At 38.9% G+C, this 27,118-nt stretch overlaps 1 protein-coding gene across 4 annotated transcripts in view; it reads left to right on the top strand.

Annotated features, from left to right (window-relative positions):
- The window catches only part of gpatch8 (G patch domain containing 8), a 210,161-nt gene that overhangs the window by 27,609 nt on the left and 155,434 nt on the right, over positions 1–27,118 (top strand). The window contains exons 1-4 of one of the 4 annotated variants that reach the window (XM_060848545.1): positions 13,570–13,633; positions 13,879–13,900; positions 18,497–18,514; positions 23,739–23,811. Coding sequence is in view for 2 of the 4 variants with exons in the window: in XM_060848542.1 (XP_060704525.1) it covers positions 13,559–13,633; positions 23,739–23,811 (148 nt within the window). In the remaining 2 variants the exon portion in view is untranslated. Of the gene's footprint in view, positions 1–13,556; positions 13,634–13,878; positions 13,901–18,496; positions 18,515–23,738; positions 23,812–27,118 lie in introns of those variants that run through there. The other 3 variants (XM_060848544.1, XM_060848543.1, XM_060848542.1) reach the window with 3 other exon arrangements.

The raw sequence follows: 27,118 nt of genomic DNA, 5'->3' as shown, positions 1-27,118 counted from the left end.
ATTTCCATTTTTCAGTGTCCTCATGTCCCCTGTAATCCTTCTTCCAATCACCTTAAATCTGTGACCCCAGTAATTGACCACTTCATGAGGAGAAACGGGTGTGCTATATCCAAGCCCCTAATTATGTTTCATACCACAATTAAGTCACCCTTCAGCCTCCTCTATTCTAAGCAAAACCACTGCAATCTATCCAATCTTTCTCATAACTACAATTTTCAAGTCCTGACAATCTTCTTGTAAATCTCCTCTACTGCATCTAGACCATTAGTCATGATGTGGAGGTGCCAGTGTTGGACTGAGGTGGACAAAGTTAAAAAAATTACACAACAGGTTATAGTCCAACAGGTTTATTTGGAAGTACAAGCTTTTGGAGTGCTGCTCCTTCGTCAGGTAGCTAGTGGGGCAGGATCATAGGACACAGAATTTATAACAAAAGATCATAGTGTCATTCAACTGATGCAATATATTGAACAAACCTAGATTGCTGTTCAGTCTTTCATCTTTTAGAATGGGGGTTGCATGTTTTGATTCATTAATATGTAAACACCAGAACTTCTTTCAAATCACATTCCCGAGGTAACTTAAGGTTATACTAAAGAAAAAGTGACATCTCAGCTCAGACAATGCAAAAAGACACCTTTTAATGCATTGTCTGAGCTGAGATGTTACCTTTTTTAAATAAAACCTTAAGTTACCTTGGGAATGTGACTTGAAAGAAGTTCTGGGATTTACATACTAATGAATCAGAACCTGAAACCCAGTCTAAAAGATGAAAGACTGAACAGCAATCTAGGTTTGTTCAAAATATTACATCAGTAGTATGACACAATGATCTTTTGCTATAAATTTTGTGTCATATGATCCTGCCCCACTAGCTACCTGACAAAGGAGCAGGGCTCCCAAAGCTTGTACTTGCAAATAAACCTGTTGGACTATAACCTGATGTTGTGATTTTTAACATAGAGCATTAGTGACCTTCCAAATCGTGGTGACCAGAGCTGTGTACACAGTTCAACCTGTGGCTTATCATGTATTTAATGTAGTTCAGGTATTACGTCATTGTATCTCACCCAGTGAAGGTACCATCTTGTATGTCTTCTTTATGACTTTACCAACTTGTCCTGCCACCCCCAGGGTCCTGTGAATAGGCACTCCAAAGTCTCTCACTTATACTCAAATATTTATAGCATAGACGCCAGCCATTTAGCCCAGTGTGTCCATGGCAGTCAACAAAGATCTGACTAATCCCATTTTCCAACATTTGGTGCTTGTCCTGAAGGCTACAGCAATGCGAGTGTGGCACAGTGGTTAGCACTGCTGCCTCACAGCGCCAGAGACCCGGGTTCAATTCCAGCCTCAGGCGACTGACTGTGTGGAGTTTGCAAATTCTCCCTGTGTCTGCATGGGCTTCCTCCCACAGTCCAAAAATGTGCAGGTTAGGTGAATTGGCCATGCTAAATTGCCCGTAGTGTTAAGTCCAGGGGTAAATGTAAGGGAATGGGTCTGGGTGGGTGCGCTTCGGCGGGTCGGTGTGGACTTGTTGGGCCGAAGGGCCTGTTTCCACACTGTAAGTAATCTAATCTAAACACTGCTGAAAAATTGAGCTTCTGACTCATGAGTTCCAGACTCTTCCCCCACCCTCCAGAATGGGGGGAGAAAATGTCTCCTCAACTCTCCTCTTAGCCCTGTACCTCTTACCATATATCTATGTCCTCTACTTAGTAATCCTTCCATTAATGGAAAAATGTCTTCCTTCCAGCCCTATCTATGACTGTCGTAATTTTATACACCTAAATCCCTCGCAGCCTTAGCTACACTGAGGAAAACAACCCTAGCCTATTCAATCTTGATCCATAGATCAGACTATTCAGCCCAGGCAGCATCCTGGTAAATGTCCTCTCCATCCTTTCTAATGCAGTCACATCCTTCCAATAATGTGGCAACCAAAACTGAATGCAGTATTCTAGTTGTGGCCTAACTAGCACTTTTTACCATTTCAGAATTGCCTATTATATTCTGTACCATGGCTAATAAAGACCAATAGCTCATTTGCCACCTTATCCACCCACTCTGCTCTCTTCAGGGATCTGTGGATACTTTGAATTGAATGTAATTTATTGTCACATGTACCAAGGCACAGTGAAAAGCTTTGTCTTGTGAGCAATACAGGCAGATCACAGAGTTAAGTAGCATAGATAAGTAAATAATAGGTAATCAGCAGCAAAACAAAAACACAGGTACAGGTGAATGTTAAGAGTTTGAGAGTCCATTCAGTATTCTAACAACATTTTGGGTAGAAACTGTTTGAAAACTGGCTGGTGCATGTGTTCAAGCTTCTGTACCTTCTCCCTGATGGTAGAGGTTGTAGAAAAGCATTGCCAGGGTGGGATGGATCTTTGAGAATGTTCTTGACAGCAGGTCTGGTAGATGGATTCTGTAGATGGGAGTTTTGGACTTGGTGATTATCTGGGCCGAGTTCACCACTCTGTGTAACCATCTCCGATCTTGGATGGTATAGTTGCCACACCAGGTGCTGATACTTCCAGACATAATGCTCTCGATAGCGCACCTATAAAAGTTGGCAAGTGTGTTCGCCATCATGCCAAATTTTCTCAGCTGCCTGAGGAAGAACAGAGGTCGTTGGACCTTTTTAACCAGAGATCATTAAGTTTGGTAATCAGTCTCATGGGGATAATAGTGTTAAAAGTTGAACTGTAGTCAATGAGAAGGATTCTTATGTAGCTGTTCTTGGTGTCAAGATGTTCTAGGGAGGAGTGAAGGGCAAGTGATATGGCATCTGACGTGGATCTGTTGGTGCGATAGGCAAGTTGGAATGGGTCAAGAGTCGTGGGAAGGCTGGAGTTGATTAATGCTATGACCAACCTTTCAAGGCACCAAGGTTACTGATCATCAGAGATTCTTAAGGTTCTATCATTGATCCTGTAACCTCTTGCCTTGTTAGCCCTCCCCAATGATAACCTGTCATTTTTCCAGGTGGAATTGCATTTGTTATTGCTCTGCCCACCTGACTTGTTTGTTAGTATCCACATGCAGTTTACAGCTATCCTCCTTTCTATTTACCATCCCAACAATTTTTTTGTCATCTACAAGCTTCTTTATTGTATCTTTTACATTTTCAGTTCAAATTATTGTACTTCAAACAGCAAGGGCCCTAGCACCAGCATCCCAGTGGAGACTTCCAACAACAGAAACATTCCTCTAATAACTCTCTGCCTGTCAGATCATGTTAGATTGAATATGCCACTTTGCCTGGAATCCTATAGGGTGTGATCTATCTTGATCATTCTGCCATGTGGATCCTTATCAAAAGCTTTACTAAAGGTTATATAGTCCAAAGATGCACAGGTGAGATGGATTGGCCATTTTAAATTGTCCATAGTGTCCAGGGATGTGTAGGTGAGGTGGGTTAACCATGGTAAATACAGGATTACAGGGATAGAGTGGGGGGGTTGGGTTTAGATGGGTTGCTCTTTGGAGGGACAGTGTGTATTTGATTAACTGAATGGCCCGCTTCCACACTGTAGGGACTCTGTGACTCTATATTGAATGCATTACTCTCATCATTCCTGGGTACCTCCTCAAAACATTTGATTAAATTTGTCAAACTTGAACTACCCTTACCAAATCCTACAACGTTGAACAGTACAGGCTCTTTGATGTTCTGCTGACTTTTTAATCCTACTTTCCAATCAAACTAACCTATGTACCCTTCATTTTACTATCATCTATGTGCCGATGCAAGAGTCGCTCAACTGTCTCTAATGTATCAGACTCTACTACCACCAGTGGTAGTGCATTCCACGCACCCACCACTCTGTTTGTAAAGAACTGACCTCTGACATCTCCCCTAAATCTTCCTGCAATCATCTTAAAATTATGCCATCTTGTGATGGCTATTTCTACCCTGGGAAAAAGTCTCTGACTTTTTGTCACTGCCTCTCATCATCTTGTACACTTCTATCCAGTCACCTTTCATCCTTTGCTCCAATGAGAAAAACCCTCGCTCCCTCAGCCTTTCTTCATAAGACATGCCCTCCAGTCCAAGCAGTGTCCTCGTAAATCTCCTATATCCTCTCTAAAGCTTCCACATCCTTCCTATAATGAGACAACCAGAACTGAACACAACATTCCAAGTGTGGTCTAACCAGGGCTTTATAAAGCTGCAGCATAACCTCGCTTCTCTTAAACTCATTCCCCCTGCTAATGAAAGCTAACACACCATATGCCTTCTTAACAACCCTACCAACTTGGGTGATAACTTTGAGGGATCTATGGACGTGGACCCCAAGATCCCTCTGTTCCTCTACACTGCCAAGAATCCTGCCTTTAACTCTGTATTCAAATTTGACCTTCCAAAATGAATCACTTCACACTTTTCCAGGTTGAACTCCATCTGCCACATATTAGCCCAGTTTTGCATCCTGTCAATGTCCCGTTGCAACCTACAACAGCCCTCCACACTATCCACCAACCTTTGTGTCATTGGCAAATTTTCTAACCCACCCTTCCACTTCCTCATCCAAGTGATTTATAAAAATCACAAAGAGCAGAGGTTCCAGGACAGATCTTTGTCTGGACAGTACAGGCTCTTTGGCCCTTTATGTTCTGCTGACTTTGTAATCCTACTCTACAATCAAACTAATCTACGTACCCTTCATTTTACTATCATCTATATACCGATGCAAGAGTCGCTCAACTGTCCAGTGACCGGTACACCACTGGTCACTGAGCTACAGGCTGAATACTTTCCATCGATTACTACCCTCTGCCTTAAATGGGCCAACTAATTCTGTATCCACATAGCCAAATTTCTCTGTATTCTATGTCTCCTCTCTTTCTGAACAAGCCTACCATGGGGAATTTTATCAAATGTCTTGCTAAAATCCATGTATACCACCTCCACTGCTTGATCGTCATCAGTGTGTTTGTCACATCCTCAAAGAATTCAAAAATATTTGAGGCATGACCTGCCCCCCTCAAAGCCGTGCTGACTATCTCTAATCAAACTATAGTTTTCCAAGCAGTCATAAATCCCCCCTCTCAGAATCCTCTCCAATAATTTGCCCACCAGAGACATAAGACTGACTGACTAGTCTGGAATTCCCAGGATTACCCCTATTCCTTTCCTTGAACAAGGGAATAACATTTGCCATCCTCCAATCATCTGTTACTATCCCAATGGTTAGCGAAGATGCAACGATCATTGCCAAAGGTGCAGCAATCTCTTCCCTTGCTTCCCGTAGCAACCTTCTCTATATCCCGTCTGGCCCAGGGGACTCCTCTATCCTTTTATGTTTTTCAAAATTTTAAGCACATCTTCCTCCTTAACATCAACCTGTTCAAGCACCTGAACCTGTTTCACGCTGTCCTCACTAACGTCAAGGTCCCCTCAATAGGAAATACTGAAGCAAAATATTCATTAAGGACCAACCCCTCCCTCTGACTGCTGTTCATTCTAAATCATATTGTCCATTTCCGATTATCCATTACTTACCAGTGCAGGTATATTCTATTGTTCAACATTCTTTCTAATAACTTCCCCAACACCCTGATTGAACTGACCAGCCACATGAAGAAGCAGGGATCATAGGGATACGGACTATGAAGGCAGATGGGATTAGTTCAGAATGACACCATGGTTGATGCAGACACGGTGGGCCAAAGGGCCTGTGGCTATTGTTGTACCTTACTGTTCTCTAACTACCTAATCGATCCATTCATTCCTTTTCTCAATAAAGTCTCAATGTTAGCAATCCTCCTGCACCTTTGCTGTGGTCAGAGATAATTTGAAAATTACTATCAGGGCCCCTAATATCTTCTCCCTCCGCAGTTTGGGATATATCTCATCCTGCAGTTTTAGCCACTTTTTAGGCTGCCCCAGTACCTCCTCTATCTCTCGGTTAACTTCTTCTATTGTTTCATAGTCTCCTATCCTGATGTCTGTACCCGAGTACCCTTTTCTATTGTGAAGATTGATGCACCCGAGACAAGGGTTTGATTCCAACTTTGGGTGATTGCCTGTGTGACGTTTGTATGTTCTCCCTGTGTTTATGTGGGTTTTTGCCAGGTGATCCATTTTGCTCCCACAGTCCAACGATGTCCAGGTTAAGTAGATTGGCCATACTAAATTACCCTATATTGTCCAGGAAAGTGAAGGTTAGGTGGATTAGCTGTGGTAAATATGGGTTATGGGGATTGGTGTAGACCCAGTGGGCCAAATGGACCTTTTCTGCACTATATGGATTCTGTGATTCAAAGTTTTCTTTGAGGATTGTAAGCATGTCTTCTGGGCCTGCACACAGATCACCTCTTTGGCTTCTGATGTACCCTCCTCTTTCTCTAGTTGTTCACTTGGTGTTTATATTGGGGAGAAAAAAACTGTGTTTTCCTTTATTCTATCCACCATTGCTTTCTCATATACGCTCTTTGCTGTCTGATTCTCTTTTAACCTCCCCTTCTTCCCCCGCCCTTCACTTTTATACCCATTTGGGGATTCCGCAATATTGAGCCCTCAGTGTCTGCCAAGAGCTTTTTTTCTTAATACAACCTTTATGTCCTTGGCATCTAGTGTACTCATATCTTGGTCCCACCTTTGTCTCTACAGAACATCATTGCTTTGTAAGCTTGTTATTTCTTCCTTGAATGCCTCCCACTTCCTTTACCCCTCTCCGTATCCATTTGCTTATTGTGTATTAATTGCTTTGTTTGTCCTACCCACGTGCATAACCTCTCACTTCTCTGGATTAAATTCCATTTACGTTTTCTTACATACTTAACCAAACCATTGATCTTATTTTGTAATCATGCTCTTCACTGTCAACTACCGGCTAATTTTGATGTCAGTTGCACATTTCTGAGTTGTGCCCCCATATTTTAAGTGAGGAATGTGATTAAGTTAGGTATATGAAAGGCAAAAAAATGGTTAAGACTACAATTAGGCCCTTGAAGACAGAAACAGGGGAATATATTACGGGGAACAAAGAAATGGCAGCAGAATTGAATTGGTACTTCAGATCTGCGTTCACTGGGGAAGACACAAGCAATTTCCCTGAGGTAACAGTGGCTGAAGGACCTGAACTTAAGGGAATTTAGATTTGCCAGGAATTGGTGTTGGAGAGACTGTTAGATCTGAAGGTTGATAAGTCCCCGGGGCCTGATGGTCTACATCCCAGGGTATTGAAGGAGGTGGCTCGAGAAATCGTGGATGCGTTGGTGATTATTTTCCAGAGTTCAATAGATTCGGAACAGCCATGAATCAATATCCTTTGTTTTCTATTGCTGAACCAATTTTGTATCCAACTCACCACATTCCTTTGCATACCATCAACTTTTATTTTCTGACTAGTATGCCACGTGGGGCCTTATCTAAAATCTAGAGACAAAAAAAAACTACAGATGGCGGAATCCAAAGTAGACAGGCAGGAGGCTGGAAGAACCTCTTATGCTCGCATCCAAATCATTTATGTACATCACAAAAGGTTGAGGGCCCAGCATCGATCCTTGTGGCACTCCACTGGTCGCAAATCTCCAGTCTGAAAAACAGCCCTCCACCACCACCCTCTGTCTTTTACCTTTGAGTCAGTTCTGTATCCAAATGGCTAGTTCTCCCTGTATTCCATGAGACCTAACATTGCTATTCAGTCTCTCATGGGGAACCTTGTCGAACGCCTTACTGTAGTAAATTGTTTTATCTAGGCTGAGTTTCCGATGAATGCCACCTCTAGGTGATGTATAAATTAAAAAGAAAGCTGGCGTCATTCTCAAGTTATGGAAGCAGTTACTTGTCTAAAGGTTGTGCTGGCTAGGTGAAAAAAATTAGTCGCCTTTTTAGAGTGCTTGATAAGATTTGTAGCTCAGGTTGTGGATTCGTTCGCTGAACCAGCTTTTGGTGTAGGCCTCCCCTACCTTTCTCCTGATGCCAGCAAACTCTCATTCTCCCCACTCCTGGTATAGGCACCTCAAGCTGTGCCCAGTGCCTCTGCTGATGAGTCACTGTGTATGGAATGCAGTGGCAATCAGTCCTTGCCCAGATGTTTCCTGCTATGTTATCATGCCCAAGTGACGACAATTGCCTAGCATGCACGGTGGCCATATTGTATTATGGAGAATCCCTCGGTTTTATCTAATGTTTTACACTCCTACTGTTTCACCAAAATGTCTGCACCATCTCTCTCCTTTGTGAAGGAGGAGAGAAAATACTACCATATATACTCATGTGTAGTTTGAATTTTGAAGACTTTTTAAAGCTGAAATTAAGGAATCAACTTATATGCAAGGTATTGTTTTCAAGATGAAATTCAGGCTTGGCATGAGTCAAAAAATGGACAAACAAGAGCCAGATCTCTCTTTAAGATAATAAACAACAAAAGGAAAAAGAATAATTGCCATTATTGAACATTTTATCTACAAAATAACTGTCTCATTCTGCCTACTAAGGTAGAATAGTAGTATTGTAACGTATTCCAGTTACCAGTACTGTAAGGTGCATGTAGGATTCCACATATGTACAAGAGTTGAGAGGCATACCAGCAGGTGGTCAGGCCATCTACCAGGGGTATTTGAACAACAGAATTCATGAACTAAAAAGAGCAGCAGTAAAAACAAAAGACTGATAGTATTTTATTGGAAAAAGACTGCATGAAATTGTTAATATATAATAAACGTGTTACATCCGAAAACCAATATTCACAACAAAAAAACTTTCTCACCGTATATCACAAATATTATGGAAAAGCTGCTTAAAATTAAAGTTATAGTACATACAAAAGTCCATTAGAATCTTTCAAGTTCACTGTCCTCATCAGTTGCACCATTGAATAATTCATTCCATTCGTCTGGGTCAAGCATATTATCATTGTATGGATCATCTTCATTTGCGCATTCAAGGGGATCATCAATTGATTTGTCATCACTTCCATCTGACCATAAAAATTCATCCCCCGTACTATCTAAAGCATTAGATAGTCCACATTTTTTTTTGAAGGCTTTCACAATAATTTCAGTTTTCACATCCTTCCAGGACTCAACAATCTTCTCACATACAGTTGCAAGTGATGGAGCATGCATGTTGCAACCCTTTGTGAAGCTTTTTTCCCCTTCTTGCATCCAAGTGTCCCATTTCTTCCATTCTAAGTCCTTAAAGGTTTAGTGATGCTAACATCCAGGGGCTTCACCATGCTTGTAAGGTCTCCAGAAATCATTGCAATGTCAGTGCCATTAGCTCAAAGTTCATTGATAATCCTTTTCACTCTTGTGTGATCTGAACATATCCCAAACCAGTAGGCTTTTCTCCTTTCTAAGTCCACCGGGTCACATATTTCAGACCTCACTGATCCGAATCTCGCAGCCACCTTCATCCACCCACCCTTTCTTATGGACAAGGACAACAATGCCTTTTGGAAATTTCTGTTTGGGCAGAGTTTTACGCTTAAAAATCAGCATAGACTTTAACTTTGTTCCATCTGCCATACAACTAAGTACCACAGTGAATCGATTCCTTTCATGGCCAGTAGTCTTAATTTTGCTCCAATCTTGTGCACAGTTCTGTTCTCTGGCATATCAAAGTTCATTGGGGTTTAGTCCATATTGCTGATGCATGAGACCCAGTACCCATTTTTCTTTTGATTTCTGATTATAAAGCAATGGAACTCAAATAACTTGTCATTAAGTTCTGCTGGTAGACATCGGACAATCTTGGTTTTCTGTGTAAGCGCTAAATCATACCTTTTCATAAAATAACTGCCCCATCCAGCACTGGCTTTGAGATCACTGAATCCACCTTTTCTCACTTTGTTTTTAGCACGTATTCTCTACATCTTCAAGTCACATTGCTTCCGTTCTGACGACACTGAATTACTTAGTCAGCAATCTTTTCTTCTCATTGTGGCCACTTGTTCAGCTTTCCTCGGTTGGCATACTTCTGTTTTTGCAAAATCTTCAACTGTGTGGCTTTTTTCCTCCAATCTCAAGCAAGTTTTTCAGAAACACAGAACTCCCTTGCAGCTTTGCTATTGTTGTTCTACTCTGCAACTTCAATAACTTTTTAGTTTCAACTGTGTTGTATACTTGTTTCTTCATGATGCCACTTTGTCAGAAAAATTTGGGGGAGTTTTACAATAAATTCAGAGCACAACTGTACATGACACCTATTTGTAAGAAACTGAGGCATCAGCGGGAAGACAAGGTCGAGGGCTGCCATAAGGTATCATAGATATTTGCGTACACAAGTCGAATATATGTATGTAAATATTACACGCGCACGAACACATTCAATTTAATGATTTGAAAATCGCATTGCACAAATATATGCTGGTGCATGTAACATATGGTGACGTGCAAATCATGCCCTTTAAGGCTGCATACATGGTCAGGAAGAGACCACTGAAAAACTAGGATTGACCTATACATGAGGTATATGTAAAATAGCAGAATTTTGGCTTAAGATAATGGGTCAACTTGTACATCGACCTATACACGAGTATATATGGTAATTAAGAATCCTGGCTGCATCTTCAGCATTCATGCACAATTTGCAATATACTTTGATAGGCAAAAACCCTTCCTTAGTTATCCTCTTGCTCTTGATAAACTAATAAAAAAATAAACATTTTCCTTACCAAGAACTTTTATATCCTCTTCTTACTTTTCTACTTTTCCTTTTCACTTCACCCTTGTACTCCTCTCAGTTGCCTGGCGCATTACTATCTTTAAAGACTGTCATTAACTCTATTTTCTGTTTTATTTTGCCTTGTATGCTGTTGGTTAACCAAAGGACACTCGGTTTGACAGTACCACCCCTTTTCTTTTTGGGGACATGTCTGCACTTTACCCATATAATCTCACTTTTGAATGCTTCTCACTGATTAGCTACTGACGCTCAATTATCTGTAGCCAGTCGCTTCTGCCAGATTATCTGTCTGCCTTTCCTGTTTTAGAACTTTCGCTCCTGTTCTATCTTTGTCCACTTCCATAATGATGCTAAATCTAACTGTATTATGATCTCTATGTCTGAAATGATCAACAACTGCTCTTTGGTCCACTTGCTCAGCTTCATTTCCGAAAGCTAAATCTGACATTCCACTCTCTTTCATTAGGCTTGTTACCTACTGGATAAGCATATTCCCTTTGAACACAGTTCAAAAATTTTGTGCCCTCTGCCTTTCACACTGTTGGTAATGCAGTTGATAACTGAGTAGTTGAAGCCCCTAATTAGTATTTCCCTTTTGCAATTGCACTCTGAAGTTTGCTTGTATGCATATTTGTCTAACTGTCCTTCGGGATTTATTGCACATATCTACCACTGAGATTGGACCTTGTTTCTGAAGTAAACAAGTGTGGCCTCATTTGATGCTTCATCTAGTATGCCTTATCTCCTTACAGCTGCAACTTATTCTTAACCAATAATTCTGTGCCCCCACCTTTTTTTCCCCTATCTAGTTCAGTATCCTGTATGAACTGTAGTAAATATCCCAAGGTCTTACATGTGTATGATATTAAAACTGAAAGCTTGTTCAAAGGATTGAATATCAATGAGCATTGTATAGAATAAGAGGTTTAAGGAGGGAATGCAAATGTTTCGAGCTCAGTTAGCTGAAAGTTTGACCCACCAGTGAAAATACAAATAAGGGCAGGGATATGAAAAGTTTCAGAATTGATTGAGGTCTGATAACTCGGAGATGGTTGGTTGAGGAGCTCATAGAAATAGGGACGTGCCCAGGGATTTGAAAACAGTACTGAGAATTTTAAACCAAAATCTAAATTGGTCTCTGGGATGAGTGATTGTCCTGTGAAATTGAAATGTTGGACCAATTCTCATTGGAGTTTTGGAGGCTTATAGATGTGTTTGAGACATGCAAGATTCTGAAGGGCTTAATTGCATAAATACAGAGATTGTTTGTGTAATAAAATGTCGGGGCACAGCCCCAGGCTGGATTCATTTAGAGCAGAGATGACAGTTACTTCACTAAGGCAGTTGTGAAGCTCAGAAGTTCTTTTTATTTGAGAGATTTGGATGCTTCATTTTTGAATGCATTTAAGACTGAGAGAAACAGATTTTTGATTACTGAAGGAATCCAAGAATGTGATAAGTGAGAATTGAAGCCAAAGATCAACAATGATTGCACTGAGAGTAGGCGTGATGGGCCTTATGGCCTGCTTTAGCTCTTTATTACATGCATTCTTCTGAAGCTGTGCTGATCTGAGATCTAACAAAGGTCAGCATGTGCAGGGCATCCTTGTGGTTGCTTGGATGAAGGCAGCACCAACAACATTTGATGGTCAGCACCATCCAGGACAAAGCATCTCATCTAATACTTTCAACATTTACTTTTTCTACCACTGATGCACAGTGGCAGCAAAGTGTACCACCTATAAAATACGCTGCAACAATTCACCAATTTGTCTTATACAGCACCTTCTATAACCAGAAGGACACGATCAGTTAGACGCCTGGAAACAGCACCATCTAAAACCACCTTCCAAATCTCACATCATCCTGACTTTGAGCTATATTGCCATTCCTTCATTGCAGTGGTTCATTTGCCTGCTGCTCCTCCTGTGGCTCAGTTGGTAGCGTCGCTGCCCTTGGCCTCAATGGTTCCTGGTTCGATCCCAACCTCCGCAGTCTGCGCTGTGAGAGATTGGGTGGGTTTGGTGGTTAGTTGGTCGTGCTCCCTGGGTGGGTGGGTAAGTTGGGGGCCCCATTATGGATGGGAAGTTCACCTGGCATTTAAGTCGGCAGCACGGTGCCACAGTGGTTAGCACTGCTGCCTCACGGCGCCTGAGACCCGGGTTCAATTCCCGACTCAGGCGACTGACTGTGTGGAGTTTGCACGTTCTCCCTGTGTCCGCGTGGGTTTCCTCCGGGTGCTCCGGTTTCCTCCCACAGTCCAAAGATGTGCGGGTCAGGTGAATTGGCCATGCTAAATTGCCCGTAGTGTTAGGTAAGGGGTAAATGTATTGGTATGGGTGGATTGTGCTTTGGCGGGTCGGTGTGGACTTGTTGGGCCGAAGGGCCTGTTTCCACACTGTAAGTAATCTAATAAAGGAAGCTGAACATTACCCTGTTCAGAACAGTTGGTGTAAATGCTGGAAGAACCAGTGACACTCGCATTCTGTAAATTAATTAAAGAACAATTGTTATAAAAAATATATTGCTCCAATCAGAGTTTGCCCAGGCTTTTGGGGGCATTGATGATCGGTAATAAATGATAGAGTATTCTTAGTACTAAAAACTATTGCATGAATCAAATGTATACCTACATCCCAAAATAATCATAACTCGCTATTTCAGTAGGAAGTAAAATGTAACTGTTGAAACTTGTCACATATCCTATTAAGTTTCTATAACCCAATCAAACACAATTTAATATTGTTATTCAAGAACTCCAAGGTTGGCACTCTTTTTTTTTAAAATCTGTATTGATTTCACTTTTTTAACCTTTTGTAGTGATGTGTTTCACCTCATTTTTTCCACAATGAGCCAAATAGTTTTTTGTTGTTTAGAGTACGTTTTTATTGTTTTCCATTGACTTTTTAGGGAAATCACTTTGATCAGTATGAAGAAGGACATCTGGAAATTGAACAGGCATCCTTGGACAAGCCCATAGAATCGGTAAGAATTTGAATTTCAATTGAGACCTGATATGTGTAAAGCTGAATGATTAGGTGCCACTAACCAGCAAAAAAAATGTTAGTGCAGTTTTGAATAACTAGTCCAGAAATTTTTGAGCAGTGAAAATGACATAGTTGGTCCAAACTACTATCTAGAGCTTAGTGTACACCATTATTTTAATTTTAAGTTTTTCAGGTTTTTGTAATATAACGTTTATTAATGCTGTGCTGCTACTATATATACAGGACATGAAAAATGCATCTTAAGGTAAATCAACATTTTGTTTGTACTTCATGGATAAGTAGTACACGTGCTGCTTCATTGCTGCTTTCAGTAAAATGCTTCATAAATAATCCCACCTTTATAGTCGTCTCCTTTGTAATATGTTAAATTTTTAATTAGTTCTAATTCAGTTAGGCTTCACATTATTTGAGTTAATCCAATGCTTTAGTTTCTTGGCATTTGTTTTTGTGTGTTGTAATTGTCATTGCACTCACCAAGTAAAAAATGGAACTTTGTGTGCAATGTAGGATGAGTGGACTGAATGGATGTGTTAAAGGACTGGAAATATGTGCTGATCCCCTTCGCCTATTGGATATTTTGTGTACGTTTTACTGATACTAAAAATCTATTTGTGGTGCACAGAAGTAATGTAGAATTTGACAAACTAATAACCAATCTTCGCACTGCTTAAAATAGAACTTTCTCCAAAGGATGAAGCTAAGAATTGAGGGAGCCATCCTTTATCCCAGTTGAGGCAAATGATTGATTTGAGCATAAAATCAACTGACCTTTAGAAGTGCTTGCTGTCTTGAACCACCATCTTGCTACATTTCTTTTAATTGATTATGAAAGCTTTTTTTAATTGGCATAAGATCAATTTAAAAGAAAAATGGCAGCCAATTAGTTGCACTCTCAATTTAAAATTTTACATAACTCTCCAATAATAATCTGCAATCATTGATCATTTTGTGTCGCTATCACAGTTAATTGCAAGTAAATAGACCTACAATACCAAAATATTTACTAGAAATTAGTCAACAAGTTTTTGTTCTGCTAATATTTTGTAAACACAGCTATTCATTATTACATACCATTTTGAAAAGCAACCCCTGAGCAGTATATGTGCTCAGTTGGTTTTGACAGTGTACAAAAAAGCCTTCCAATTCAAAACAAAAATTGTGACAGAGAAGAAACAATCCTATTGTTTTGTTGCCAATGACTGCCCAAATTAAAAACCACAACAGTTTGGTATATAGATGAGGTACAAAGAGAGTGATTTGAAAGTTGCATGAATTTAATTGAGTAATGATGACTTATGATTTTTCATGATTTGAGGTTTTTTTGGGCTGACAAATGGCAAGCAACATTTATACCACACAATTGCCAGGCTATGACCATCACCAATAAGCGACAATCCAAACACAACCGCTTGACATTCATTGGCATTACCAACACTGAATGCCCCACTATCAACATCTTTGGGGTTACCATTGACTAGAAACTCAACTGAACTCACTACGTAATGGCTAATAGAGCTGGTCAGAGGCTAGGAATGCTGCAACAAGTAACTCACTTCCTGACTTCTAACGCTTGCTCATCATCTACGAGGTGCTTGCCTGGATGGGTGCAGCTCCAACAATACTGAAGAAGGTTGTCACCATCCAGGACAAAACAGCCCAGTTGATTGGCATCATATCCACAAATGTTCACTCCCTCCACCACAGATACACATAGCGGCAGTGTGTATTATCAACAAGATGCACTGCAAAAATTCTCCAAACACCCTCAGACACCACCTTCCAAACCCACAACCACTTTCAACTAGAACCACAGGAGCAACAGATACATGGGAACACAGCACCTCCAAGCCACTCACCATCCTGACTTGGAAATGTATAGTTGTTCCTCCGCTGTCGCTGGAATTGCCTCTCTAATAGCATTGTGGGTCAACCCACAGCAGATGGTCTGCGTGGTTCAAGAGGGCAGCTCACTACCATCCTTAAGGGCAATCGGGTATGGGCAATAAATGCCCAAACACAATGCCGACATCCCTTGAATGAATTTCTTTTGTGCATAACAGTTATGGTGCTGAACCACATTACTTAGTGTGAAGGTGTTGCGGGATGTCGGTGATGTATATTATGGAGAGAATAGTTAGTCCTAGCATGCTATTTTTAGATATGTGTAAAAAACCTACAAAGCGTGTCTAATTGGAAATCAAAGGGATCAGTAGATATTTCGGTACTCATGGAAGATATGCTTGTGTTTCCATGTAACAAATAATGCACACTACTTGGGGTGTCCACCATTTCTCTTCTGCAGCAGTTGGGCCATAATTGCTAAGCAGCCATGAACTGGTTTGTATTGCACGCTCTGCTATTTTTTTTAGGGTTTCCTGGTTCCTTATCCTGTCCTTCCAGCGAAAAACCTACTGTGAGACTTTGCTGGCATGATGCTTGTCTATGGAATGGCAGTAGCTGATGATGCATGTTGATAATACTGCAGGATAAGTTTTCAATTGAGTTACCTATTAATATCAATACCTAACTGGTTTTGAGTTTTTTTTTACCATTTAACAGTGAGATACCTAAAATATACCACCCACTTTGTTTGTTTGCTTCCTTTAGATTCACTTGCGCATGCAGTTTTTTTTATGGCACTTGTAAGTCATTCATTTTTAGTTCACCAAAGCATTAACTGGCCAAAATTTTTTTTCTAATTAGTCAGTAAAACACCAAAACCAGACAGTCTTCATTAACAACATTTATAGTTCAAATAATTAGTTGACATATTTCAGTGTTTATTACAGCAAATCATTAGATAGCCAGGAAAAAAAGGGGCATAAGGTATATTTCCCATCATCTGTTACTTATGTAAATTATAATTCCTGTTACATTTTTATACATTTTTACCAATTTTCTTCTTTCCCCAAAAAGCTTGGAAGAATGTTTACCCGTTTTTTTTTTGCTCATTTGATTGACTTCTTTTATATTCCAGAGGTTAAACTTTAGAAGATGGGAATTCAGTGAAGATGGATGGCTATGAAATTTAGCAGCTAATTATTTGAGATTTTACTAAAATCCTACTAAATATCAAGATGTTTTAAATTTTAGCTACTTCTCCCACCTGTGCAGAAAAAAAACATACTTGATTAAAAAGAGTTCCATCACTTATTATTTCTTACATGAAATAATGAGCATAAAATCGCCCCCAAAAGCCGCTAACACTTCTGGTGGTATTTAAGACTTTATAGAAGTGATCTAGGATGACTTGATCACATTTTATTCCATTTTCTGAAGTGGCATTGTCCAATGTAAGTTACAAAGTCTGTTCTAACACTTGCCTTACCATTAAGAATACAATCCAACATTATTTTGTAGTGAAGTTTGTTAGCGTTAACAATAAGCTAATACCATACCAGTTAAATTACTAATTAATGACTCCAACATTTTTACAATATTCTTGTAAACTAAGATCCATCATTTTCAGTTGGATATTTTTGCCGCATTGCAACAAAACACTAGGATTTTACAGCTATAAAATTATTATTTTTAAAAGCAGTATAATGAAGTTTCATTTTGTGGTGGTGGAGAACAAATTGGTATTTGGGTGAAGGTAGAAAACCATGCCATCAAAAACAAAGTTCTTTTTAAACAGTTAGTTTTAATGCATTCTAAATGTACACATGTCCTGCAGCATTGTCTCTTGAGATGTGCTAAATGCTATGCTACAGTGTTCAGTCAGTTGGCTGCCTTGGAGAGTCCACAGATTTTGAGGAAATTCTGTATGAAGGTTATTTTAATTGGAATTACTCAACAATTGTACATAAAGGATAGCTATTATGTAAAATAAGATTAGTGCAGCTTATTTCTCATGCATGTGATTAGATAGGCTCACTTTTTTTTATATTGATATTTATCTGTAGCTGTCAGCAGAAAAATAACTAAAGGGTGATGTGAGAAAGTCAGTTTTTAATGCTCTTTCCCAAAGTCAACCGTTAAATTTGCATATTCTAAGCAACCTTTTCAGAATGATTCCTTTCTTACTAACTTTCATAAACACTAATTGAATTATTACAAAAGATGGAGAAATCTATTTTAGAAAATTTCTTGTAGGATATTACAAACAGCATTTTAAAATCTGTAAAAAAAAAAGTTTCATGTGGATTCTAATAACTGATTTTGTTATGTGTAGCAAATGTAGATTTTTATTTCCACTTTAACCATAATTAACATTTAACATCCATTAGTTTGAATGTATTAGGTCACTTTCTATTTACTGGTTTAGTTTAGTACAGCAGTAGCATATTATTTACGGTATTTAGTTTATGCTTTTTCATTTTATACAAGATCTGTGGACTCCTAAACAGACAAAGGTCATGTCAATATGGCTGCTGATTTAATATTTAACAGTAGCCGCATGTTCCTTGCACTATAAATATTTCATGTCTTGTAGCTGTATGGTGTAGCATTACCATTTGGCCCTCCTAGCCATCATCGTGTGTCATCTGTAGTTAAATATAAAGTTTGTTTTGGGAACTGTTCTAAAGTGCTCTTGCATGTAATGGCAAAGTAGTGCTCACCTTTCTGTCACACTTTCTGATATATCTCCTCACACATCTATATATTTTTTTATATGCATATAAAAAATATATATTTTGTTTTAGCTTTTTTCTCCATTGTGTCATCGTGGCACACTGCACTGACTTACAGCTAGCTGGTCTTGAATCGTGGATTTACATTGTGCTTTCACTATTACCTAATGTCGACATTACTTGCGAGCAGTGAATTGAACAGAAGCAGACCATTAGTGTTTGGACAGTTTCTTACTTTGTGTTACATTTAACTGTTCTTTTGACAGCCCAGTTTTTAAAGCCAGGTTCGTATGGAAATGCTTTCACTCCACTTGCACTGCTTTGAAATAGCCTATTGCTTCATCTGTCTGTTTGTTTTTTTTATTGCATTTATTAATATTGCAGTCAGGGTAATGTCTCACTTCCTTCTTCCCTGAAAGCTTTATAATGTGCTTTTAATATTTAATTAGGTCAGAGTTGAGTGTTTTCATTTGTTGGAAGGCAAGCAAACATTCCCCACCACAAAGGTGAGGATGAGGGAGAATAGATCCTCTTATTTGATTGACATAAAGTTAAAGGTTACAAATACAGAGGAGATTTATGGCTTATACTTATCTTCAAATTAGCTAATTAACTGGATTTCATTTTTTCCTCTATGATTTAAATAGCTTTAGACAAACCTCTGAGTTATTAAGAAGTCAAATTTTTATTATAATGACAGTGGCAGGAATAAATAGCTTTTAGGACCATTCAAATTTTGTTTTTCAGATTAATCGTTGTAGCACTGGGTTCGGATTTTAAATTTGCTTCATTGTTTTAAACACAAAAAATCTGTACATCCTTCAAAATTGAAACTTGAGTTATAACATACATATAGAATAAAGAGTGAAAATAAGGATTTGAACTTCTGTTAAAGTTTGGAATTATGTAAGTTACTGATGTTTACAAGCTTGAGAAAATCAAACTTATGTATCTTAACTTCTAGATATTATTTGTCTTTCTATTCAAATACAGTAAAATTGACCATCTAAAGTCAAGTAATTAGGATGTAGAGTTAGTTATACAGCATGAAAACAGATCTTTTGGTCCAACTCATCCATGCTCACCAAGTTTCCCACACAAAACTAGTCCTACTTGCCTGCATTTGGCCCATATCCCTCTACACCTTTCTTATTCATGTTTTATCCAAATGTTTTCAAAATGTTGTAACTGTAGCTGCATCTACCACTTCCTCTGGCAGTTTATTCCACACATGAATCTCACTTTGTGGGGAAACATTTGCTTCTCAGATCCGTTTTGAATCTTTTTCTCTTCACCGTAAAAATATGCCCCCTAGTTTTGAACTCATCTGCCCTACGGAAAAGACCTTTGCTATCCACCTTATGTGTGTCCCTCATGATTTTATAAACCTCCCTAAGGTCACCCATAAGTCACCTTTTTTCCAGTGGAAAAATGTCCCAACCTTTCCTTATAACTTGAGCCTTCCAGTCCTAGCAGCTTTCTGATGAATCTTTTTTGAAGTCTCTTCAATTTAAGCATTTCTTTCCTATAGCCGGGCGACTAGAACAGTACACAGTACTCCAAATGTGGCCTCATCAACATCCTATGCAACTTCAACATGACATCCCAACTGCTATCCTCAGTGGTCTGAGCAATGAAAGCAAGCATGCTAAGAAATTGGCAGACTGTGTTCATTAGTTACCATTTCTTTTTGAATATACTGTATAGGTAAATTTCTGAGTGACAAACCCAAACAAGCAGGCAAAACACCTCCAGAAATCCTAGCCACTCTCCCCTGTATCAAAGTCATCTCGGAAATGACTGCCAGACTACTCGGACTGCTTGATATCGTGGTAGCCCACAAACCCACCAACACGCTAAAACAGCAGCTAATGACTTGAAAGACCCTTTAGAGACAACAAGCAAAACTATTGACATTTACAAAACACCTTATCATACACTACATTGGACAAACAGGCAGAAAACTAGCCACCAGGAGTCATGAACATCAACTAGCCGCAAAACGATATGACCCACTCTCTCACCAGTATCTTTACATACAGATGAGGATGGACACCACTTCGACTGGTACAACATATTCCTCCTAGGACAAGCCAAACAGAGACACGCATGAGAATTCCTAAAAACATGGCATTCCAACTGGAACTCTATCAATAAACACATTGACTTGGATTCCATTTACCACCCCGTGAGAGAGAAAAAAATCAGGAAATGACATCACCATAGGAAATGACATCACCAACCCAAGGAAATGCAAACGTATAAATAGAAAGTGGGCTACACCACCAGTGCTTCATTTGGAGGCTCACTGAAGAAATATGGTGACGAAACTTTTGAAAATGCACCTTCCAGCTCAGCGAGCAAACCTAAATCCTGAACCTCAACCTGAGATCCTCTCAAAACTCGCTAATCTTCCCTGCCTCTCCAAATGTAGACAAACGCTATCTTTCAGAATCGCCTCCAATGACTTACCCACCACTAATATCAAACTCACGCACTACTTCCCTATCCAGTATATAATTGTCTGATTTAATAAAGTTATAATTTTCCAAGAGAATTTTTCAAGTTAAAGCAGAGTGTTAAATTTTTCAAATTGGTGCAGATTACTTTATTGGGTATAAACTTAGTCAGGGCAGATGTTTACCAAAATTACATCCTCCCTTTGGAGAAGGCAGTAGGTTTTATTGCCTCTCATTCATTGATCTCCTATTTGGAGTATGTATTATCTCTTTTAAAGTTGGTTTTATTGTAGCATTATTACTATCACAGTACAAGTAATTGGATATTAAAACATCTGATTAAATAAAATATTACTGGTTTGCTATAGCAACCACTGAAGAGGTTACTGCTGCAGCTGGGCTCCTTTAAGATTGTATAGGTTAGTGAGAGATGTAGTAAACACATGAGTATGTTTCTTACTCCAGGAATGTTGAGAAAATTGTGGAGCCTGGTGTAATTCCATAACTGAAATGATTGCCAGAAATAAGATTTTTTTAAAAATCACCTTTCGGTGAATAGAAAATTGAAAGCAATAGGGTTTTTTGATCAGGCAATATCTGATCATTTGAGACTCCGATTTTTAACAAGGTTGGTTTATTTATTGACCTTTGTACTTAATATTGTGGCCAAGCATAGTATGTGTCAAAAATAAACCTTTGTAGCAAATGTTTCACATCTTGACGATAATTTCAAAATAAAGATATTTTACTTGGTCTGTATCTGCCAATTAAGTAACTTGTGAACTGTATTTTTCTCTTTTACTAATTTTGTTTGAAAGAGGATTTGTAATTTGGTATTACGGCAATATTTATGAAGTGCTTTGATGTACTCGTGCTAGGTTCTTACGACCTTTCAGAGATATTTTAATCAGCATTAGTTGTTTAACGTTCAGCAGGTACCTGTTTCTGTTGAACTTCAGCATATTTACAGCCTGTGTCCTTGACCTTGCATTCTTGAGAAAGGTGAAAAAAATTACATTATAAATATAAAAATAAAATGGCCTCTTTAAGATATGTTAAGATAATTCCAGTTATTTTGAATGGAATTTGCCTGAAATTGCAGCCGATACCAGAAAAATCTCTCTTCGTGGGCTGGGCATTTTTAAAAGAAATTTCCAACATTCACATTGGCATTAAATCATGCATTATGATGGTGAAACTTAATATTGGCAGTAACCGTTAGAAATAGTGAATGGGGGCTATAAAACCAATTTTAATAGGTTACAAACTTTCACCATGCTCAATCTGTCATTCTTCTGTTCTCCCCCATTGTTTCTTTTGATTCAGCTCTTTTTCGGAATTTTACTTGCTCCATCTTTATTACACCTCATAACCTTTGTTAAAAGAAATAAAGTTAACTTTAAACATTTCATTGATAATGGTTATCCTCAATGAAGTTTAATTATGCCTTCACCTGATATTCCCACTCTTTTCCGACTGGGAATCACTGATGCGTATTCATGCTTGGGACCAACAAATTTCTCTCTTTTTCACATTCTGTCCCTTAACATAAGGAACACTTAATTTAGTTATAGAACTGCTCCACACTCCCACCTGAAATTGTCTAAAATTGCACATACTGGCTATTGTGTAAACACTTGGTTTAGTACCGCAGATTGTGGCTAATTTATTTGTTGATATCTGCAGAAGCTCTGTTCCAATATAGAATATCATGATATTAACCTGTACCCTCAGTTTATCACAAAAGGTATAAGACCATAAGATACAGGAACAGAATTAGGCCGTTTGGCCCCTTGTGTCTGCTCCACCATTGATCATGGCTATTAAGTTTCTCAAACCTATTCTCCCGCCTTTTCCCTATAACCCTTGATTCCGTACCAATTAAGTGTTTACTAAATTATAGCAACTCTGAGGATTTCATGTATTGTTAACTCAGTAAGGGATTTTTCACATTGAAGAATGACCCCCTCCGACTATGGATATTGGACAGCATATAGTGAGTAATTAGAATTAGGACAAATATTCACTGCATTTTGAGCCAGATAAGCTCTTTGAAGAGTGTACATTTTTGAACTCTTGAATGGTTACTTTGCAAAGATTGTTTCAGAAGCATCTTTTCTGTTTCAGCCAAGGTTCATGATGAGAATGGATGTTGATTCATAATATATTGAAAAACTCTCTCCAGGAAGATCATTTGAATTAGCAAAGCAATATATTGCATTTCTAAAGTCAAAATTTGATTTTGATTGCCATATAGATTAGGATTTGCTTCAAACCCAATGGTACTGTTAGAAAATTGGAACACAGTCCTTGAAATTGAACACCATACACCTGTAGCTAGTTAACCACTCTCCGTTCTAAGGAAGATGAGACATTACGCTTGCTGCTTTTTTCCCTTCCCCTACATGCACTAATGGTTCTTGCTATTAAACCTGTTGCTAGGCCTGTTCCATTCTAATTTTCAGTATTTTTGTTATCTTACACATGAAGTGCATCACAATCTGTGCTTGTGCTCATTTTGTAAATTTACTAACGTCACTGTTTCATTTTTAGTTAATAATGGCTGCATGCTGGTTATAAACCCAATCAAGTCTAGCCTGGATTTTGCTATGATCGTGTTTGGTTTCTAGTGGTGGGGCAGATTTTGCACTTACAATAATCTGTAGACAAAAAGCCTGACACGCAACATAACCAAATTAAAAGAAGAAGTTTAGTTGTCGCAAATTGGTGCTGTCAAGGTGACGGATATGTTTAAAAAGAGCTTGGTTTTATCAGTTATACTGATTTCAGTTCTTTGTTTCATTTTTTTTTACCTTGCTTTCATTATTTAAGTGTTATGCACTGAAGATGCACAGCACACCATCAGAAAATAATCCCAAATTGTGTGAGCAATTTATGACATTGTGTTTCCTTAGGATGTCCATCTACCCCATTCCCATTAGCAACTTCTTGCATGTTTATCCATTGTACACAAAATATAGAAATATTGATTCAAAGGAAGTATGTATTATTGGAGTATTTTTGGTCTATTCTCTGTTCTGTCTATCAGGACAACATTGGACACCGTTTACTTCAGAAGCATGGATGGAAGCTTGGCCAAGGACTGGGGAAGTCTCTCCAGGGTAAGTTCAGAAAAATTGTGTAATGTCACATTTTTTAGAAAATGTTTTTGTGAACATGCTTAAATACAATAAAAGCATGCATGTATTTTAGAATTTATTTCCCTCTACAGTATAATCAGGAAATTGTGAATATTTATGTTATATTGTCTGGAAGCAGAAACCTGCTTTTAATTTTAATTCTTGATTCTATTTTTCTTCTCTTCTGTTCTCTCTGGTAATGTGATGGATTTGACCAAAAGGTTACATTTGGGAAAATCTGAAACCCGAGCAGTTTCTTCAGGGTTAGATTAAACAAACATCTTCTCTGACATGCAACAGTTACATAGTCGAATATTGTGTAATGAATGATGGTTCAAAAAACCTGACATTTGTTAAAAGAAAGGACTTAAACCCACGGCCTCTTTTCAAAACTATCAAATGCATGTTGCAAACTGATATGATTAACTTGAATGATAGTTCCAATCATTTAAACAAAACTCCCAACTGCACGTGATATTATGTTGATATACTTGTCAAGGCATTTAATATATTGTGGCTATATTTTCCTCTTTAATTTGGTCTAATCATTAGTTTGTGCTGTTCAGTTTCTCGGAGAGAAATTCCTGGAGTTAGTGTACGTGGGTTTAGTAAATCTAAGTTGCCGATTATTTGTTGTCTTAGCGTTATTTTTTTCAAATTTATTGCAAAAAACAGCCTTTTACTCTGAATTCATTCTTCTAAGTGGTTACTATTTCTTATAATTTGATGTACTGCATACACGCCAGTAAAGCATTAGAATTCACTGCTACATATTCTAAGTCTGATGGAGGAGTGAATGCAGACCATTTTCAGGTTTGTCTGAAATGAAGCATGAGTTGTTTATAATAGAATCTTTTCAGAACTCTCATTGTCATCACCAGCTCATGAACCAAAAGTCATAGCTAACTAACGGTGGGTTCATGGAACACTTTGGGTGTTCATCCGCCATGTATGATATAGCTGCTGATGGTTTATTTTTTCTGTTCAAACAGAATAACTCAGGATTAACTTAAGTATAGTGAATTTGTGCTTATTAAAATAAGGGATGCCAATACTTCTCCATTTCAGGCATCTCCTAATGTCAGTCAACAATCTCACATCATACATGAATGCTCAGCCACGGTAAAGCCTCAATATTTAATAAACCCAGTCTCAGACGATGACTTGATGTTATAATAATGAGATTCTGCACTACTATCGCTGCCTGCATGGAAGTCTTTCTGAAATCTTGAGTTTGTAAATAATCTTATTCATAAGGAGCAGACTTGAAATTGTTTAAAGTTTTTTTTGTTTAAAAGAATGTTTTTATATTCGTTAAGTAGCAAGTTTTAATACTAAACAACAGAATAAATTAATGTATAAATATTTCCACATCAGACTTTCTTTCAAGTGAACAGAAATAGATTCAAATCTTCCTTGATGGTTTAATGTGCCTCACCAATCCCAAAGAACTTGTGCTTTAGTCTGGCCTCTTTCACAAAATACTCAACTGTTGACACTAGTTAATAAAGAATTAAAAGAGGTTGTCTAATCAGGATACCTTAAAAATTTAATTTAGTGGAGATGAAAGATCTCACAACTCCATGTAGCAGAATCAGTGCATCGCATCTACTTTGGATTATACTGTAATTATATTGATTGTGATGGGGGATTATCTATACAGAGACACGTTTCGATGTTTCTGTGGCTGACAGCAAGACGTTGGAATGATGTGTTGCTTCACTGATGCCAGGGTAAAGGATGTCTCCAGGAACGTGCAGAATATTCTCAAAAGGGAGTGGGACCAGCAGGAGGAGGTTGTACGCATTGGTACCATTGACGTAGGAAGAGAAGGGCATGAAATTCTAAAGGGAGAATATGGGAAACTAGGCAAGAGATAAAAAAGTAAGTCCTTGAGGGTAGTAATATCTAAATTACTTCTGGTGCCACACGCTGGTGAGAGTAGGAATAGGAGGATAAAGCAGATGAATGCATTGCTGAGAGGCTGGTGCAGGGGGACAGGAATTCGCACTTTTGGATCAATGGAATTTCTCTGGGGTAGAAGTGACCTGTATAAGAAGGACTGTTTGCACCTAAATTGGAAGGAGAGCTGGATCTTGGGGAGATTCCCAAGTGCTACTAGTGGGCGGGACAGAAGACCTAAAGAGATAGTGAGAAAAGAGAGAGGTCTGTGGCTGATACAGTTGAGAAGAGGAGCAAGTCAAGGCAGAGAATGAGGTAAGACATATAAATTACACTGTTTATTTCAGTGCCTGATAGGTAAGGTAGATGAACTCAGGGCATGGTTGGGAAAGTGAGACTGGGCCATCCTAGTTATATTTCCTGAAGAAGGGCTTATGCCTGAAATGTCGATTCTCCTATTCCTTTGATGCTGCCTGACCTTCTGCGCTTTTCCAGCAACACATTTTTAAGCTCTGATCTCCAGCATCTGCAATTTCATCCTAGTTATACAGAAAGATGGCTCATGGAAAGGCAGGACTGCCAACCTATTGTTTTAGGGTATACAGAGGAACTTCGATTATCCGAGCGAGATAGTAGAGCACTATTTCGTTCGGATAATTGATCATTCGGTTAATCGATTCAATGCCTCTCCTCTGTGGCTCAGAGTTTTCTGCTCCCCGTTCAGGAGATAGCAGCACACTGTGCGTGAGGCCCCCGCCCGCACCCCAACACTGTCCTCGGGCTTCACCACCCCGCCCCTTGTGTGCCCCTGCCCCCATCAGAACCCACCCCTCCGGGACAGCCGGAGGGGACACCAACAGAAAGACTGCTGCTGGTTTTGTGGGGTGAGTCTCCAAATCGTGCACACAGAGATACAACCTTTTGGCAAGTTCCATCTTTGCCCTGTACAGGACAATGTTAGAATATTGGGGAAGGAGGGGTTTTAGGTTCACACCTGTGTAGAACTCCAGGGAAAGTGTGAAGAGAGAGAAGGAGGGTGGGAGGTCAGTCATTTGGAGACGGTGCCTGGGATGTCGTGGACTGTTCTCAGCAGCATTTCAGTGAGCCAATATAATTTTTAATCATTGTAAATTGATCAAGTTTGAAACCACTCTTTGATGTAACATTTCTATCAGGATCTCGAGATCTCCTTCGGATAATACGATATTTGGATAATTGATATTCAGATAATTGAGGTTCCTCTGTTGATCCTGAAGGAAGGATAGAAAGGGAGACGAGAGAAAGGGTACGGACATTTTTGGTGAGGGACGACATTATGCATGTACATAGGGAAGATATTCCCGAGATTGTCAGTGAAGCTATTTGGGTGGAACTGAGAAATAAGAAA

Source organism: Hemiscyllium ocellatum, chromosome 32 (genome assembly GCF_020745735.1).
Source record: "Hemiscyllium ocellatum isolate sHemOce1 chromosome 32, sHemOce1.pat.X.cur, whole genome shotgun sequence".
NCBI lineage: Eukaryota > Metazoa > Chordata > Chondrichthyes > Orectolobiformes > Hemiscylliidae > Hemiscyllium > Hemiscyllium ocellatum.
Note: the sequence above shows the minus strand (reverse complement) of the source record. Positions and strands in the feature narration are given on the sequence as shown.